This window comes from Lepus europaeus, chromosome 6 (genome assembly GCF_033115175.1).
Source record: "Lepus europaeus isolate LE1 chromosome 6, mLepTim1.pri, whole genome shotgun sequence".
NCBI lineage: Eukaryota > Metazoa > Chordata > Mammalia > Lagomorpha > Leporidae > Lepus > Lepus europaeus.
Window position 1 is genome coordinate 129,925,587 of NC_084832.1, and position 20,085 is coordinate 129,945,671.

The 20,085-nt window shown below is 46.8% G+C and overlaps 1 protein-coding gene across 3 annotated transcripts in view; it reads left to right on the forward strand.

Annotated features, from left to right (window-relative positions):
* The window catches only part of TMEM117 (transmembrane protein 117), a 522,463-nt gene that overhangs the window by 416,701 nt on the left and 85,677 nt on the right, over nucleotides 1-20,085 (forward strand). For all 3 annotated transcript variants that reach the window (XM_062195101.1, XM_062195102.1, XM_062195100.1), the window contains exon 6: nucleotides 19,551-19,710. In XM_062195101.1, coding sequence (XP_062051085.1) covers nucleotides 19,551-19,710 — 160 coding nt within the window. The remainder of the gene's footprint in view (nucleotides 1-19,550; nucleotides 19,711-20,085) is intronic.

A 20,085-nucleotide genomic window follows, 5' to 3' on the forward strand; every position in this document is an offset into this window, starting at 1 on the left:
CTGCTTTCAGAGGGCTCACCCAGGTCATCTCCCTCTCGATTACCCATGGTTAACTGCTCAGTAACCTTAATTAAACATGCCCAGGCCGCCTTAGAAACACAGGAGTGATAGCTCATCAGACTCGGAGAGGAGCTGGCACACTGGCGAACATCACCAGGGTCACCTTAGAACAGTGTCTACCATAAGAACGGGGGAATCCGGGGCAAGCATTGCAGGATTCTGAGGCTCTCAGAACGTGTCTCATCATCTTCTGACCTTAAACCACCTTCTTTCGCATTTCCCTAAGTGTCATTCAAGTCTGGCCTTAAGTTCCATTAACTTTCCTTTCAGATACATTTTGTATTTGCCCTTATAATTTAGTGATGAGACCTGTCATTTGTATATTACTGGAGCAGAGTGCTTCCCACTTTTCTTTAATCTGACTTTTCATACAATCAATAGGATCTTTTTTTTATAGCATCAAGCTAAGCCGTCATGGGAGGCTTCCAAAGACATCAAAAATACAGCCTGTTCTCTAAATATCCAGTCTTATTTTGTTTTTCTATCCCACCTATGCACGCTTGTCCTCTGGAGGCAGACATCTTGCCCTCTTCTGCCCTGTGCCGTGTTGCAGCTCCTAACAGTGTTATCCCTTGGTTGACCTGCTCCTTTGTCTTGGTTTTTATTTTTTCTCTTCTCCCAAGGCAATAATTCTAATGCATCCTTGGGACTTTCTTTTATTCCTGATTACAGCTGCATACATGATCATATTCTCTCTCTAATGAGATGATAGCTCGCTCTTTAATTTTGTTATGAAGTACTCTGTGGGTGTTTGCATCTTACAGTTCAGGCTGTTACACATCTGTCTCGCAAAATATACGTGTTAAATGCTCTGTGTTAGTAAGGAAATAATTGAGTGAAAGTTAAAATCTGTTACGAGAGATATACTTCTTCACAGTGGAGTGACTTGATGTGACCAGTCTCCAATCATGAACATAAAGGAAAACTGAAGTATTTAAATACTTTTGCTTCAGTATTTGAGTATCCAAACAATTTCATCCTTCTTACCCCCTTCCTAGTAGACCTCTTGGGAACAGAGCACAAATGAAGCCCAGATCTGATTTATAGAGGAAGTGTCTGAAACTGTATTTAGACCCAAGTTCCACATCCCCAAGCAGTCTTGTTTGGAGGAGTAAGTGTCCTTAACATTGCCTCCTCTTCAGTCTGTGTTGGAGTTTGCAGATCACCTGTTGTCCTTGTTCTCTTCCTCTCTCGCTGCTGCAACACAGTCCCTGGCTGCATTAAGATTTTGGTTTTGCGGCCAGCGCCGCGGCTCACTAGGCTAATCCTCCGCCTGCAGTGCCGGCACCCTGGGTTCTAGTCCCAGTTGGGGCACCGGATTCTGTCCCAGTTGTTCCTCTTCCAGTCCAGTGCTCTGTTGTGGCCCAGGAAGGCAGTGGAGGATGGCCCAAGTGCTTGGGCCCCTGCACCCACATAGGAGACCAGGAGGAAGCACCTGGCTCCTGGCTTCGGATCAGTGCAGCGTGCTGGAATGCTGGTAGCGGCCATTTTGGGGGCTGAACCAATGGAAGGAAGACCTTTCTCTCTGTATCTCTCTCTCTCACTGTCTAACTTTGCCTGTAAAAAAAAAAAAGATTTTGTTTTTGTTTTGTGGTTATTCCCAAGCCACATGCATTCTATGGAAACCGTGCCTGGGGTTGTGACTCTGGTCTCATGCTGGCCAGCGTGGTGCAGTCCTGTGCTGTGTTGTGGTGCTGGGCAGCAGATGCCAGCACCGTTGGGATTGTTCCAGGATTTCAGGGTTGGTTCTCCATCTCATGGTGGTGAGGAATTACAATGGTGGTGAGGAATGGACAATGAAGGGGGGTGAGCTAAGCAAGTGAACGAATATTTTTGAGAAATCAGACTCCTTTCCAGGAGGGCTCCCCGAGGGAGGGGTCCCTCAAGGTCTGGGTACAGGGACTGCTTATCAATCCTATCAATCAGTCAACTCTTACATAGCTTTCACAAATCAGGGGTGCACTTCATTTTTTGTTGCGTAGCTCTTGTGTCATGGTCATGGTTCCTGACAAGTTAACAAACGTTCGTTACCATGCCGACCACTTGGGAGATATTACAGTTGAGAAATACTGTTGACCTGACCTGTCTTAAGGCAGCTTACGCCTTCCTGGTCGTTGCTAAGCACTTGAGACGTGTCGCTTTGTGGTGTCTGCTCCGATGCCAGAGCCTAGCTGCTCCCAGTTAGCTGTGTGCAACGGCCTCATTGTGTTCCCTAGTCATCCATCTTTTCATTTTCTTGGGACAGCATCTTTTGCCTAATCAGCTGATGGCTGGTTTCATACAAACACCTGGTTCTTTATTTCCTAGCTGCCTGTTAACCCTTCTAACTCCTTCCTTGGTCAGCCCTGTGGACACGAGAGGAACAAGCGGCGCTCTGCAGTGTGCTGACTGCTGAGCCGGGCTGTGCAGGAGGTTCCGTGTCACAAATGCAGTTTTGACGTGAGCTGTTTTCTGCTGACAGTGGGCTCCGTGCTGGGCCAAGTGATGCAAAAATCAGAGCTCTGGGGGAAGCGCAGGAGCATCTGTTCTGGTTCCTTCTGCCTTTCTTCACATCTGAGGGAAATTCAAAATGTTTGCGGAACATGGAATTAATAGATGAACTTATTTTGGTGCAAAAAAGATTGAAGCCCATGCCTAGCATTTTCATAATACATATTTATGAGCTTTTTTTCAAGACCTCTCATGTCTCAGCTCCCCTTCATGCTTGCATAAAAATAGAACTGGCGTTCCCAGGATCCTCCATAGCATCACAGCTCTTACTTTCTAGATCCAACGATCTGTGTATGTGTTGGTATCCTGCCACTGCTGACCTGCTCCCGAAGGGCCCGATCTTCCTGTGTCGTCACAGATTAGCTCTGGGTCTCTGGCGTGGTGGAAACTCAGTAAACGCTTCTCCAGGTTTCTCTGCCCTTGGATCTGTGACAATCTGACTTTCTCATTTAAAAAGCAATCCTATTTCCAATCTTTTACATTACCAGTAGTAACATTTTCTATCAAGAGGCATTTAAATTTTGATGAAATTAGACATTTTATCTAGCTTCGAATTCTCCACTGGGCATATCAGACAAGATGGTGATCTGCCTGTAAGATGCCAACACAGGTCTGCATTGTGGATTAAGAGGGTTAAGCTGCCTCTTGGGACTGCCAGTCCCATACTGGAGTGCCAGCTCAGGTCCTGGCTCCTCCTCTGCTGATCCTGCTTGCTGCCGATGCTCCTGAGAAGGCCATGCATGAAGCTCAAGTTCTTATGCCCCTGCCTCCCATGTGGGAGACCTGGGTGGGGCTCTTGGCTTCTGGTCTTGGCCTGGCCAAATCCTGGCTGTTGCAGGCATTTGAGGGAATGAACCAATTCTCTGTCTCTCTCTCTCTGCCTTTCTCTCTCTCTCTCTCTCTCTCTCTCACTCTCACTCTGTTACTCTGCCTTTCAAATAAATGAATCTTTAATAAAATAAATTAAAAGGCCAACAGTCTTGAAATCAGTTTTAGGTTTAGTTTTAGATTCACAGCACAGTTGAGCGGCAGGTTCGGGGATTTTCCACATTCTGCTGCCCCAGCACCTGCACAACACCCATTATCAACGGCCTCCACCGGAGTGCTGCCTCTGTGAGCACTGTTGAGCCTGCACTGACATAGCTATCACGCAGAGGCCACAGAGTACACCGGGGTTCCCTCCTGGTGCACAGCCTGTGCATGTGAACAAATGTGCACTGACCTGTCTCCACTCTTGTAGTATCCTACAAAGTACAGTTACCACATTAAATATCCTGTACGCTCCAATATTATAAAAAGATCTCCCCTTGAAATTTAAGAATGGATTATCTTTTATGAATCCCAGTGCTCACTGGTTTTTATCTTGCTTTGTGACATGATGTTACTTCCTTCAAATGTTTTTGTATTACTTCAGGGATTTTTTTCTGTTCCTGTTTTCTGTTTTATAATCTTATTCTGTAGCAGGAAAGCAGTTTATGTGGATGGCATCCACTCTCCCAGCTGTGATGTCACGTGCATGTGGTCATGGAAAAGAGTCTGTCTTCTGGCTGGCACTGCGGCTCACTAGGCTAATCCTCCACTTGCAGCGCTGGCACACCGGGTTCTAGTCCCAGTTGGGGCACTGGTTCTAGTCCCAGTTGCTCCTCTTCCTGTCCAGCTCTCTGCTGTGGCCTGGGAAGGCAATGGAGGATGGCCCGAGTGCTTGGGCCCTGCACCCCATGGGAGACCAGGAGAAGCACCTAGCTCCTGGCTTTGGATCGGTGCACTGCACCGGCCGCAACGCACCGGCCATAACGGCCACTTGGGGGGTGAACCAACGGAAAAGGAAGACCTTTCTGTCTCTCTCTCTCTCTCTCTCTCTCTCGCTGTCTAACTCTGCCTGCAAAAAAAAAAAGTTTGTCTGTATCCGGGGGTCCTTGTGCGGAGCTATGAAGACGTGTGTCTGCTGGAATCCTCCTCAAGACGTCTGAGGGGGGAAGCTCAAAACATACTCTTGTCCTTGGCTTAGATTTGTGGAAACATCGAGGTGTCCTCAAGAGCACAGAATGTTCTCACAGTTTCTGCTCTAACCCAGGACGTGAGTCCATGCTAGTTCTGCAGTCAAATACATGCTCTTCTGTCCAGCTCACCCCCACCCCTACCCTGAAGACACCAGGCTTTCTTTTTCTTAAGCAAATTTAACAGCAAGGAAAAGATGCAGTCTGGTTTGTTTAGGTTAAAAATTCCACTGTGGGTTTTTGGGAATCGAGATGCTGTCGTCGTTTTGTTGTCACTAAGTAACCAACAGTGGACCTGGTCTTGCGGGCATTCTCTGTAGTCATGTTCTCATTACCACCTTCGTTACCCTAGTATTTTAGAAGACAACACCTCACTCGTTCTCTTCTGTTGAATTGGCGAGTTGCTTGGTGTGGACAAGGAAGTTCAGTGGGAGGAAGCATCAGGCTTGTGGTTGTGCTACAAGACGCATAGGGTTCACACGCTTGTAGTGCAGGCTGGGTTCCTGCTGCACAGCCCTTTGTCTCTAAGCATGGGACGAAGAACTGTCCCCGGCAGGAGCGTCTGAGCGTGGTGAAGAATGAGGGCGGAGCGTTTCAGTCTGTGCTGCAGTAATGAGCACTGGAGTCCACCTGTTAAGGAGTTTGTGATCTAACAGGTGTTATTTTTTTCTTAATGCCTCTGTTTTATTTCATCCCCAGAACTCTGAAACCCAGAGAAATGACCCTGGCTCCTCCTGAGCAGACCACTCTCTCTGCCAACAGGCAGCTCTCTGGGCCACTGTGTGAGCTCCCATCACTCACATGGAGGCAGAGGCATTGAAGACACTGAAAGAAATAGGTTTGTGTCAGGCTGGCACCGGGGCTCACTAGGCTAATTCTCCGCCTGTGGCGCCGGCACACCGGGTTCTAGTCCCGATTGAGGTGCTGGTTCTGTCCCGGTTGCTCCTCTTCCAGTCCAGGTCGCTGCTGTGGCCTGGGAGTTCAGTGGAGGATGGCCCAAGTGCTTGGGCCCTGCACCCACGTGGGAGACCATGCGGAAGCACCTGGCTCCTGGCTTCGGCCAGGAACGGCCATTTGGGGGAGGTGAACCAATGGAAGGAAGACCTGGAGGACCTTGTCTGTTTCTCTCTCTCTCTCACTGTCTAACTCTGCCTGTCAAAAAAAGAAAGAAAGAAATAGGTTTGTGTCATCTTTCATGGGCTGTATCAAGACTGCTGATGCCCAGGGTCAGCACTTTTGAGGGTTGGGTACTGCAGAAGTCTGGGGCACAGCCCTGCAGGTCCCAAGCCCAGCACCGTGTGTGAATCACCTCCGTGATCTGAGCACAGCCCTGTAGGTCCCGTGCCCAGCACCGTGTGTGAATCACCTCGATGACAGCCTTGTAGGTCCCGTGCCCAGCACCGTGTGTCAGTCACCTCCATGACAGCCTTGTAGGTCCTGTGCCCAGCACCGTGTGTCAGTCACCTTGATGACAGCCTTGTAGGTCCCGTGCCCAGCACCGTGTGTCAGTCACCTCCATGACAGCCTTGTAGGTCCTGTGCCCAGCACCGTGTGTCAGTCACCTCCATGACAGCCTTGTAGGTCCTGTGCCCAGCACCGTGTATCAGTCACCTCCATGATCTGAGCACAGCCCTGCAGGTCCCGTGCCCAGCACTGTGTGTGAATCACCTCTGTGATGGCCTCTCAGGACCAAGAGTTTCCCAGTTCTGTGTGCCCTTCAGTCTGGTTGGTGCTGACTGAGCTCCTGCGGTGTCCAGGGCTCTTCTCTTGATGAAGAAATGAAGACATAAACACGAATTATACATAAACACACAGACTCTAATCATTTCCCTCCACCCCCCACGTCCCAGTGGAACCACAAAGCAAGTCAACAGCTGCGCCTCCTTTCTCAGGCTCTGGTCTTCAGGAACGGGCTGGGGCTGGCCAGGGACCGGCAGTGATGCTGCTCAGAGAATCCCCTGAGGAGCTTTGCTGCTTCCCAGGTCAAGGGCAAAGATGACCTTGGAGCCCCTGGCTGCTTCCTGACCTCCACAGGAGGAGGCCCGAGGAGGCCCGAGGAAGAGAGAGAGAAAGAGAGAGAGAGAGAGAGAGAAATCTTCCATCCAGTAGTTCACTCCTCATCTGGCTGCAATGGCTGGGGCTGGGCCAGGCCAAAGCCAGGAGACACAGCTTCTTCCAGGTCTCCCACTTTGGCCATCTTCTGCTGCTTTTCCCAGGCTGTTTGCAGGGAGCTGGATCTGAAGTGGAGGAGCTAGAACACTAATTGTCACCCATATGGGACGCCGGCACTGCAGGCAGGGACCTTACCCGCCACACCACAACACTGGCCCCTGACCCATTTCTCAAGGAGCGACCTTGACTTCATCAGTTTGGATGTGGAGCTGAGTAAACTCACATCCCAGTGTACTTCAAAAGTTCTTGGAAAAATGGAATTAAAAGAGAAGCTTATTTTCTTCTAAGAATATTTTGAAATCCCTGAAGTTTTTTTTCCATTATAACTATTTTTTGTGAACTTTATTCATGATAGTCAGATGTATGTCCATTTTTTTTGTTGTTGTAAAGGAAATTTGTCTTTTAATTCCATTTCCCATGAATCTTTGTGAAATGCCTTGTGAAAGGCCACCACAGAGCACACCAAACTCCGGAGTAAGGGAAAAGTCATCTGGAAGGGGGTGGGGACCCGACGGGCTGGTGGGAGAGTGTGAAGAGAGAGAGAATAAGGAGTGTGTGGCAATGCTGGTCCTGTCATAGCCTTGCAGGGGTAGGGAAGTGGGAGCAGCGAATCCCATCAGGGTGGAGGTGGAGCTGATGCTTGTGGTTGGACCCTTTGGTCACCTGACTTCTAATAAGCCAGGCTGGGCTTAGGACTGAAGCTTCTTGTACAAGATGGAGACTGGGCCAGGGCCTGGAATGGTGCCGGGGGCTCGTGATGGTGCCTCAGATGAGACGGCACCATTTCACTAACACCTTGTATTTGGGGATGAACCGGTTTGAGGACACATAGGATGACTGTTTTCTTACAGAATCGCCATGGCAACGTTGATAATTCGAACAAGCCAAATGACAAGTCTCAACACCTTCTCATGGCTGTGTGTGACTTTTGCAGGCCAGCACTTGCCCTGCAGAGGGAAACGAATGTTTACCTGGCCCTAGGATTTGCAATGAAAGCTAGAGGAAACTATTCTGCCTCTTTCATTTCCCCTATAAACAACATGATTAGAAAGTAGGATATTAAATCATTTTAAATTCTATGGCCATTCCACATTTTATTTTATGTATTTAGCACTTGGAAATATGAGGCTGTATCACAATTTAATTGCAAAATTGAATTTGCTATCTTGATTCATGCATTCTTTTATTGTGGTGGTTACCTTAAACCTTTCATTTTTAATAGGCTTCATGGATTTTATTTTTCTAAGAGAAATGATAAAACATGATCTGACTTGCTTTGGCTGAGTTCCAACATTTTAATGTGAGGAATGCAGGAAGAAGTAAAAGTGATTTTTAGTTCTTTGAAGACTTTATAAAAATTGTGCAGCATGATCAGAAAGAAACATAACGTATGTGACTGGAATCAAAGATTATAAACATTTTAGAACGTGAGTAATCGCCAACCCATTAACACACATAGGATCGCCAACCCATTAACACACATAGGAGCACATTCATCATGTTGAATCATATGACACTGACATTTTTGATGTCATAAACATGATTGAGTACTGGCAGTTTTGGGTGGTTCTGCATTTAACAGTCAGGTGACTGTGTCCATTCCTGCTACCCGAGTCAATCAAGAGGAAATTGCACGGCAGTTAATGCTAAATGAGTCAGCCCTTCGCGGCTTTTCCGAAGCGGCTGAGAAGTCTTGTTAAGACCTACTTTCAAGCTGTTTGTACGTTATGTCAATCTTATAGAGTTGTGGATGGAAGTAAATATTAACAGATCAGACTCTTAAAGTCCAGTGATTCTTAGAATCCCGAAGTTTAGAGGAGGGCGGTGAAGACAGTGGATGGAGCCACTGTTCATGCAGCACCTGGACGATTTTCCATGTGTTGCTGGTGCTTTGTGGGTGTGCGGGAGGCTGTGAGGTCACTGCTTCCAGCAGGTGACATCAGGGCGATCGGAAGTTTTGAGAATTTCTGCAGACTTTCATCTGAAGGCAAAGGTGGCCCCTGCTGTGGGGTGAGCTTGTACTCAGTGTGTGGCGATCCAGATCCTCATGAGTTGTGCACACTGTGTGTACCACAAACAACACCAGCTGTGCACACCGAGTGTGCCCCGAACAACACCAGCTGTGCACACCGAGTGTGCCCCAAACAACACCAGCTGTGCACACTGTGTGTGCCACAAACAACACCAGCTGTGCACACTGAGTGTGCCCCGAACAACATCAGCTGTGCACACTGAGTGTGCCCCGAACAACACCAACTGTGCACACCGAGTGTGCCCCAAACAACACCAGCTGTGCACACTGTGTGTGCCCCAAACAACACCAGCTGTGCACACCGAGTGTGCCCCAAACAACACCAGCTGTGCACACCGAGTGTGCCCCAAACAACACCAGCTGTGCACACCGAGTGTGCCCCGAACAACACCAGCTGTGCACACCGAGTGTGCCCCAAACAACATCAGCTGTGCACACCGAGTGTGCCCCAAACAACACCACCTGTGCACGCCGTGTGTGCCCCAAACAACATCAGCTGTGCACGTGGAGTGTGCCCCAAACAACACCAGCTGTGCACACTGTGTGTGCCCCAAACAACATCAGCTGTGCACACTGAGTGTGCCCCAAACAACACCACCTGTGCACGCCGTGTGTGCCCCAAACGACATCAGCTGTGCACGTGGAGTGTGCCCCAAACAACACCAGCTGTGCACACTGTGTGTGCCCCAAACAACACCAGCTGTGCACACTGAGTGTGCCCCGAACAACATCAGCTGTGCACACTGAGTGTGCCCCGAACAACACCAACTGTGCACACCGAGTGTGCCCCAAACAACACCAGCTGTGCACACTGTGTGTGCCCCAAACAACACCAGCTGTGCACACCGAGTGTGCCCCAAACAACACCAGCTGTGCACACCGAGTGTGCCCCGAACAACACCAGCTGTGCACACCGAGTGTGCCCCGAACAACACCAGCTGTGCACACCGAGTGTGCCCCAAACAACATCAGCTGTGCACACTGAGTGTGCCCCAAACAACACCACCTGTGCACGCCGTGTGTGCCCCAAACAACATCAGCTGTGCACGTGGAGTGTGCCCCAAACAACACCAGCTGTGCACACTGTGTGTGCCCCAAACGAGAGTGCTGATGTCTGTGGAAGCGTCGTGTTTGTCCTGCACTTGCACACTACTGCACTCTGCTCCAGCAACAGCTGGGGTCTGTGGGGCCTACCCGAGAGGTTGGGGAGCTCTGGATTAGGAGAGTTCCATTCACCCTGCTTGGGCTCCCATTCTAATCCTGCTAATATCAGAGGTATTAACAGTCAAGGAAAAGGGAACAAGCTAACTGGGGATTTAGAACGCACTGAGAACGCACTGTGAACGCGACCCTCTTACACTGCCTGTGGTTCTTCCCTTTTGACTGGCGGCGGGGAGCCAGGCAGTGGGGCTGACGAGCTGTGCGTCCTGCTGGCACGGATACCGCCAGCAAGGAGAGCAATCCAGATGATTGTTTAATTGTCTGCTGCTTAAAAAGAGAAGCTGGGGCTCCCCAGGAATCACGGTCCAGCGTCAACATCTTTTCAACCGTGTGTACTGACTGGAACACAAGGAGGCTTCTCTGATGGGTAGTGTTTTCCTGAGTGCCATGGCCACAACCACAGAACTGGTCCTTTTAGCTGTCACCCGTCAGGCCTGATCGTCCTTGCTGGTTTTACTCTTCAGGGTTACACGCTTCTGGCTGGTCATTTTTCCACTATTAGGATGAGAATGGACGTAAGTGGAGTTCTTGTTGAACATCCAGTCATGGCGGGGAGAGGGGGCGCTGGTGAGATGCTTCCCAGGGCAGGCACCATGGCAGGAAACTGTGAGGGGGGGCTGTCAGGAGCCAGCCTGGGCTGGGACCATCGCACATCACTTCTGGGTCGTATTTCACACAACTTGTCAGCCCCGTGTTACTCTTAGGTCAGGGCATCAAAATGCCCATGACTCCATTCTGCGCCTGAACGCTAGAAGTGGTGGTCAAGATCCCAGGCGCTAACCTGCATGAAGCTCTCACGCCGGCGTGTGCTGCCTTGTCGGTGGCGGGGGGCTGGACAGCCGTGTGCCAGCGCTGCTGTGTCCTTCCTGTCAGTTCACACAGACACGACCCTTGCTCTGTGAGCCCGGCTGAGACCCTTCCCCAGTGGGGGGTCACACGGGGTGGTAACCAGGCTTCTGTGGGTGTGTGTTCTCAAGGCGCAGAGCCTGGGTTTAGGAGGCGTTGTCGACCACGTATGTGTCGTGGGCCCTTTCTCCCTTGCTCTGGAGACTTTATTTTTAAGCCTTTTTCTGTGAGTTGTAAGCATTCATATTTAATGACCGCTGCTTTTATTCCTTTTGTAGTATTAAATATTAACTATCAGGCAGGATGCCTCCTTTAATTTCCCTCTGGGGTAATAAAGTGGTAAGTTTCTTCTGAGATCTGTAGCAATAGCTTTGGTCAAAATGGCAGCCTGTGATAAAGCTAGGAAAACAGGAGCGGAGCTCTTAGAAACAGGGCTGTGTGTTAGATGAGAGCAGTATTCCCAAGGAAGCACCACCCGAGACGTGAGGAGCTGCTGATTGGTCTGCGGGAGCTGTCATTCAAACCGCTGCCAGGGTACTCACTGAATTATAACAAGCACTTCATGATAGATTTAAAAAAAAAAAAACTTAATTGAAAATACAGAAACAAAAAAGGCAAGAAATGCCTGTATCAGTATTGCTGCAAATATAGTTTTGTCAACCTTTGTTTTCTACTTTTGTCAGACCAGTGGTTATGAAGGATATGCTACTATAGTTTCAATGGTCTGCGATTAATTAAGAGTGTAGGTAATTACAGTATTAGCATGAATAAGAATGCCTCCTTTCCCTAGCTATAATGAGGTATAGTTGACAAGTGAAAATTGTCTGTGTTCAAGGTAAACACTGTGATGGCTTGATATCTGTGTACACTGTGAAATGATAGCTACCGAATTAGCACGTGCCTCATCAAACCTAGCTGTTATTTCTGTGTGTGGTGAGGAAGCGTCACGTCCATTCTCAGCAGTTTCCAGTCCAAAGTAAGTGTTGTCAACAGTGGCCTCCATGCTCTGCGCTGGATCCCTAGAACGTGCTCATCTTCCAACTGCACCTTTGTGCCTGCGACCCCCATCTCATTCCCCACGGCCCAGCTCTGGTTATCAGCCTTCTACGCCCTGCTTCTGGCAGGTGCACTTTCTCAGCTTTGACACACGGGTGACGTTGTCCAGGGCTAGTCTTGCTGTGCCTGGCTTATTTCACTGAGCGAAATGCCGTCCGGTTTCCGACGTGCTGTCACAAGTGGCAGAAGGGCCTTCTTTCTTAAGCTGATGGTATTTCACGATGCAGATACGTAGGGGCACTTCAGAAAAGTTTGTGGAAAATGGAATTAAAAGACGCAGTTATCCTGGTGCAGAAACTTTGAGGTGCTGGCGCTGTGGCTTAGTGGCTAATGCTGCCGTTTGCAGTGCCAGCACCCATATCGGCAGCAATTCGAATTCCGTCGTCTCCACTTCCAATCCAGCTCTCTGCTGTGGCCTGGGAAAGCAGTGGAAGATGGCCCAGGTCCCTGGGCCCCTTCACCCATGTGGGAACCCAGAGGAAGCTCCTGGCTCCTGGTTTTGATTGGTGCAGCTCCAGCCATGGCAGCTATTTGGGGAGTGAACCAGCAGAATGGATGACCTCTCTCTCTTTCTCTCTCTGCCTCTGCCTGTCTGTAATTCTGCCTTTCAAATAAATAAATAGTTAAAAATTTTTGAAATCCATACTTAGTTCTTTTTCATTATATACATTTTCAATGAACTCATGAGGACCTCTCATATGCAAGAATTTTTTTAATGTACCCAAATAAGCCTTTTACTTGTATCTTCCATGAAGTTTTTGTGACGTGCTCTTACACATTCGTGTATACCACATTTTCTTTATCCGTTTATTCATTAATCTTTAATTTTTGAAAAACATCTATTTTTTTAAAGATTTTTTAATTAAATTAATTGATTTTATTTATTTATTTTTGACAGGCAGAGTTAGACAGTGAGAGAGAGATGCAGAGAGAAAGGTCTTCCTTCTGTTGGTTCACCCCCCAAATGGCCGCTACAGCTGGCGTGCTACGCCGATCCAAAGCCAGGAGCCAGGTGCTTCCTTCTGGTCTCCCATGTGGGTGCAGGGCCCAAGCACTTGGGCCATCCTCCACTGCACTCCCTGGCCACAGCAGAGAGCTGGACTGGAAGAGGAGCAACCGGGACAGAATCCAGCGCCCTACCCGGGACTAGAACCCAGAGTACCGGCGCTGCAGGTGGAGGATTAGCCTGGTGAGCCACAGCGCCGGCCCTTAATATATTTATTTGAAAGGTAGAGCTACAGATAGTGAGAGGGAGAGACAGAGGGAAAGGTCTTCCGTCCACTGGTTCACTCCCCAAATGGCCACAATGGCTGGAGCTGTGCCGATCCAAAGCCAAGAGCCAGGAGCTTCTTCCAGGTCTCCCACACAGGTGCAGGGGCCCAAGGGCTTGGGCCATCTTCTACTGCTTTCCCAGGCCATAGCAGAGAGCTGGATGGGAAGAGGAGCAGCCGGGACTAGAACCAGCACCCATATGGGATACCAGTGCCACAAGCAGAGGATTGATCTACTGTGCCACAGCGCTGGACCCACAAAACCTCTAATTTTTATGACTAACAATTTACAGTTCCAGCAATGCTACCTTTAATGCCACACCTTGAATGTTCAGTAATAGTCATCCTACCAAGTACTGAGTGATGTCGCATTGTGGTTTTGACTTGGGTTTCCCTAATGATTCATCGTATTGAATTTTTTTCATATGATTATTGACCTTTCCCCATTTTCTAGTTAGGTCATTTTGTACTATTGAGTTAGCTGAGTGTCTTATATATTTTGGATATTAACCCCTTATCAGATATACTGTACATAAGTATTATCTTTCATTTCATAGAATGCTTTTTGATTTTGTTGTATTTATTGCTGTGCAGAAATTTTAAAATTTGTTGTAATCACACTTGTTCTTGTAACCTGTGCATTTGGTGTCGAAAACATCACTGCTGAGAAGAATGAAGCCTTTTCCCTGTCTTCTAGGTGTTTTGTAGTTCCAGACCTTACACGTAAGCCTTTAATCTCTTTTGAGTGAATTTTTCAGTAGGGTATAAGATAAGGGTCCCATTTCATTCCTTGAATGTAGACTTACATTTTTAACCCCATTTTTGAAGACACCATTCTTTCCCCATTGTGTATTCTTGGTGCTCTTTGTCAGTGACTGTTAAACAGTGTGTGGGGGGGTTATTTCTGGTCTCCCTATGTTTTATGGTAATCTATATATCTATCTGTTTATGCCACTTTGATTGCTGTAGCTTTCTGCCATAACCTCAAGTTAGGAAACAGGATGCCTCCAGCCTTGTACTTCATTTTCAAGATTCCTTTGCTCAGGGTCTTCTGTAATTTCTCATGAATTTCAAGATTGTCCTTTTATATCTGTGAAAAATGTCATTAGAATTTTATAGGGATTTACAAGACCCCGTAGACTGTTTTGGGTAGAATGATCATTTCACCAATACTAATTCTTCCAGTTCATAAATTCAGGACGTCTTCCCATGTATTTGTGTCATCTGCAGTTTCTTCTATCAATGCCTTACAGTATCCAGTATACAAATCTTTCAACTCCTTGGTGGAATGTATTCCTAACTATTTCTATCCTTATTGATTCATTTATAAATGGAATTGCTTTCTTGATTTCCTTATCAAATACTTCATTGTTTGTATGTAGAAATGCAACTTCTTATTGTGTGTTGATTCTGTGTCCTTTGACATTATTCAATTCATTTATTAATTCTTTCAGCTCTGTGTATGTGGCCTTCAGGCTTTCTCTATGTAAGACCACGTCATCTGTCAACATCCCATTCAACTTTCTGTGTCATTTGGATGCTGTCTATTTCCTTTGTTCAATTGCTCTGTCTAGATCTTCCAGTATTAGGGTGAATAGAATGAAGTGAGTAGGCATCCCTGCCTTGTTCCTGAAGTTAGTTTGATGTCAGTGGTCTTCTTTTACAGCCTCAATTCCGTTGTGGCTTCTAGAGATACCTGCTGTATAATTACATCCCAATCTCTGAAGGGCTGCCTGTATGATAGAATATATCCTGTAGTGGGCTATCCTAGTGTAAGTTTGTGTAAGAATGCTCTGTAAGGTGTGCTCAATGACAAAGTTTCCTGACTGCATTTTCTCAGGACACATATCTGTTGTTAAGTGACACGTGACCTTATTCCTCAGTTGCTGAGAGTTTTAATCATGAAAAGAGGTTGAATTTTTTTTTAACTTTTATTTAATAAATATAAATTTCCAAAGTACAGTTTATGGATTACAATGGCTTCCCCCCCCCCATAACTTCCCTCCCACCCACAACCCTCCCTTCTCCTATTCCCTCTCCCATCCCATTCGCATCAAGATTCATTTTCGGGCTGGCGCTGTGGCTCAACAGGCTAATCCTCTGCCTAGCAGCACCGGCACACCAGGTTCTAGTCCCAGTCGGGGCGCCGGATTCTGTCCCGGTTGCCCCTCTTCCAGGCCAGCTCTCTGCTGTGGCCAGGGAGTGCAGTGGAGGATGGCCCAAGTGCTTGGGCCCTGCACCCCATGGGAGACCAGGATAAGCACCTGGCTCCTGCCTTCGGATCAGCGCGGTGCGCCAGCCGCAGCGCGCTGGCCATGGCGGCCATTGGAGGGTGAACCAACGGCAAAGGAAGACCTTTCTCTCTGTCTCTCTCTCTCACTGTCCACTCTGCCTGTCAAAAATAAAAATTAAAAAAAAAAGATTCATTTTCAATTATCTTTATATACAGAAGATCAATTTAGTATATATTAAGTAAAGATTTCAACAGTTTGCACCCACACAGAAACACAAAGTGTAAAGTACTGTTTGAGTACTAGTTATAGCATTAATTCACATTGTACAACACATTAAGGACAGAGATCCTACATGGGGAGTAAGTGCACAGTGACTCCTGTTGTTGACTTAATTGACACTCTTGTTTATGGCGTCAGTAATCACCCTAGGCTCTTGTCATGAGTTGCCAAGGCCATGGAAGCCTTTAGAGTTCTCTGACTCCGATCTTATTTAGACAAGGTCATAGTCAAAGTGGAAGTTCTCTCCTCCCTTCAGAGAAGAGTACCTCCTTCTTTGATGGCCCTGTTCTTTCCACTGGGATCTCACTCGCTGAGATCTTTCATTTAGGTGGGTTTTTTGTTTGTTTGTTTTGTTTTGTTTTGTTTTGTTTTGCCAGAGTGTCTTGGCTTTCCATGCCTAAAACACTCTCATGGTCTCTTCAGCCAGATCCGAATGCCTTAAGGGCTGATTCTGAGGCCAGAGTGCTATTTAGGACATCTGCCATTCTATGAGTCTGCTGTGCATCCTGCTTCCCATGTTGGATAGTTCTCTCCTTTTTAATTGTATTAGTTAGTATTAGCAGACACTAGTCTTGTTTATGTGATTCCTTTGACTCTTAATCCCATCATTATGGTCAATTGTGAACTGAAATTGATCATTTGGACTAGTGAGATGGCATTGGTACATGCCACCTTGATGGGATTGTATTGGAATCCCCTGGGACATTTTTAACTCCACCATTTGGGGCAAGTCCGATTGAGCATGTCCCAAATTGTGCATCTCCTCCCTCTCTTATTCCCACTCTTATATTTAACAGGGATCACTTTTCAGTTAAATTTAAACACCTAAGAATAATTGTGTGTTAATTAAAGAGTTCAACCAATAGTATTAAGTAGAACAAAAAAAAAATACTAAAAGTTGTTCATCAACAGTCAGGACAAGGGCTGATCAAGTCACTGTTTCTCATAGTGTCCTTTTCACTTAACAGGTTTCAAGAGGTTGAATTTTGTCAAATTTTTTTTTTTTTTACCTAGTGAGATGAGCATAGGGTTTTAATACTTCCTTCTCTTTCTGCGATGTCCCACATCCATTTGATTTGTCCATGATGAACCATCCTCTCCTAGGGGGTGAGTCCCGCTTGATCATGGTGTGTGATCCTTTTAACGCATGATTGATTTGATTTGCTAGTACTTTGTTGAAAATTTTCTGCTTACAGTTGTTAGAGATTTTGGCCTATCATTTTCATGTCTTATAGTTTGGTTTGATACTGGGATAATACTGGCCTTAGAGAATGAGTTTGAAGTATTTCTTCCTCATGATGTGTTTGGAAGAGCTTAGAAGTGAATGTCAATGATTCTTTAAATAATTGGTTGAACCATCGTGACCAGCATTTTCTTTGTTTGAAGAGTTTTGGTTACCGATTCATTTACTCCTTTGTTCAGAACTTCTATTTTGTCATGATTCAGTCTTCATACATCACATGCTTCTAGGAATTTCTCAGTTTCTTCTAAGCTGTCCAGTTTCTTGGTTTTATTCTTATTCTCTTATTATGATCCTTTGCATTTCTCTGGGACCTCTTTCATTTATCATTTATATATTTTTTTAGTCTAAGAAGTTTGTCTAAATATTTGTCTATTTTTTCAGAAAATTGTCTTGCTTTAGTTGATAGTTTCTTTTTAAAAAAAAATAATTTTATGTATTTGAAAGACAGGGGGTGAGGGAGGGGGGGTTCCCCGTCCAATAATCCATTTCCAAAATTCCCACAACACCTGGTGCCAGGCTAGACCAAATCCAGGAACCAGAACTCATTCTGAGCCTCTCATGTGGGTGGCAAGGACCCAGATACTCCAGCCATCACTTCTGCCCTCCAGGGTGTGTGTTAGGGAACTGGAGTTGAGAGCAGAGCTGGTACTGAACCTAGGTACTCAGATATGGGAGTTTCTGATTTCTGGTTATTCAGGAGATACTTAATCTAAACTTCCTGACTCTGACTCTTGAAAATGTGCTGCTGAATGAGTATTTAGTCTTATGACACCCACTGATGTTTGACTAGTGAAATAATGTTAGAGTGTCAATTCCTGTGCAATCAACTGTCCTCATGGAAGGAGGTTCTGGGTGTCTTTTGGGGGAAAGTGCAATGATGTTGTTAAAATATTAACCCATGGACCACTGGCTCTGACCAGTCCATGGGGCACTGCTCACAGAGTTGGCATGAGGTGCTCAGTACTCTCTTTTCCATAGTTTAGTAACATGGTGCCAGGTAACACGGTGTCCTGGGGTTCAGCAAAGGAGGCTGGGGAGGTTAAAAAGGGGCACCATGAGGAAACTGGGACCCCAACTATGTACCGGCCTTTCCACCGTACCAGTGCAGCCTGAGGCCACAGATGTGCCCATGGCATCACTGTGGGAAACACACTGCAAACCCAAGGGTGTTGAGGAAAGCACTGAAATGAGTCTTGGAGAATAATGCACGATATTCATTCTTCACGGAAGCTGTTGCATTCCTATCAACAGAAGAAATTTCGGTAATTTTACTCTAACTCACTGCTACTTCCCACATTCAAAAAATAAAACCAGTTGACTTAACCTGAGCAAAACTTTATTTAACATCTCAAGATTCTTATGTGTATTTGATTATGTATTTGTAATCTCTTTCTGTTGGGTTATTCTAATTATTTAGAATTTCTCCAAGGGAAACCTGTAATTTGTATTTTGAAGGTCATGAGTTAAATTTTTTTTGAGAGTTTATAATTTTAACAAAGTAAAGAATTTCATAGAGACATTTGTCTTCTAAATTTTAAAAATCATTTATCTTTTTATAGGAAGAATAGGACATAGTAGGATAACAATCTAGGGAGGATTTCGTTATATCCGTTATCTCACAGTATAAGTTGCTCTAAATAAACCGTTTTAGACATTTGTACTTGGTACAGTTTAAAAGAGACTTGTAGTTAGATCAGTGTTATTCTTTTTGGGCTGTCAATTATCATAAGACATTCGAGGGCAAAAACAGTTTAATTGTTCCAAGATGGGTGTGTGTTGTTCTGAAGTTGTATTCCAACTCTGTATTTTTTTGCTATTTCCTTTTTATTTCTTTTTGTTGATTCCTCTCTGGTTCATTTTATTTCCAAACAAGCGGTCTCTGCTCTTTGCATTTCCGCACAGTACGCAGGCACACTAATACAGCCCTGGGAGCAGAGGCTTTGTCAGGAGTGGTTCTCTGGAGAAGCAGATTCGTCCCACTCAGGTTGCAGATCTATTTTGAATGACAATATTAAATACTGATTGAAGTACTTTGTTGATGTTTTTGGGAAAGTCCTTTATTTCAACATTCACTCACCGAATTCCAACTGTGAAGGTTTTATGGGGTTACAAAGAGCTGTAGGAGCACATGGTCAGGGCCCTGGCGTGTTCCAAGGGGACGGGTCATTGTGCACGGAAAGAGGTCTCTTGGCCGTGCCTGCATCCTGTGAGCAGAGGGCTGTGCCGCGGTCGCTTGGAGGTGGATCCTCTGCTGAGCCCGTTGGGACCTGGGGACGGCCATGAACCTGCTGGCATCCTGCCTCCGCCTGTAGGGCAGTAATGGACTACAAGGACGTCCTCTTGCTTCCAGCATCTGCCGTGTGCCCAGTGCCCCTGCAAAACAGCACAGCCGTAGTGGGGCTGTGCACCAGAGCTCTCCTTGGGACGTCTGTAATGTTGAACTGCTGATCGCCTGTTCTGTAACCGTTACTTGAACACTCTTTGGAAGAGATGCTAGCTCACCTTTTCCTCACTGCTCCTGAAAGAACACAGGGAACGTGCTTCTTGTCAGCCGTGGTTTTGCGGGCGGGCAGGGCAGGAAGGAGGTGCGGGTGGTGTCGGGCGGCCTTGCTGTGTCCTGCGCTCTGACGTGCCTCTGGTCCCTTGCAGGACGGTGCTGTTCACGCTGACTTCGGTGGTCGTCCTCGTCATCACCACCGACTGGATCAGCTGGGACAAGCTGAACCGGGGCTTCCTGCCCAGCGACGAGGTCTCCAGAGCATTCCTCGCGTCCTTCATCCTGGTCTTTGACCTGCTGATCGTGATGCAGGTAAGGGGGCTCCTGCCTCGCTGGCGCTCAGCGTCCCGCCAGCCTCCGCAGCCAGAACAGCCCCTAGTGGAGCCTTTTCTCAGCTTCTGTTCAGCAGTTTTACTGGGAGTAAAAGCCAACTGGCCTTTGACAAAATTTGTTTCGTGAGCATGACGAGCTGGGCCTCTGGAAGCCAGATGGCTTGGTGTTTTCTGTCAAAGCTTCAGGGAGGGAAAAAAAAAAAAGGAAAAGAAAAGGAACAGAGGCCGTGCCCTTCAGTGAATAGAAAGCCACGGAGCCGAGGCTGGTAGGACTCCAGCAAGGCAGGGCTGTTCAGGGTTTCTGGAAGTTGACACAGAGCGATGTGCAAATGCCTTCTCTGGTTATGGAAGCTAC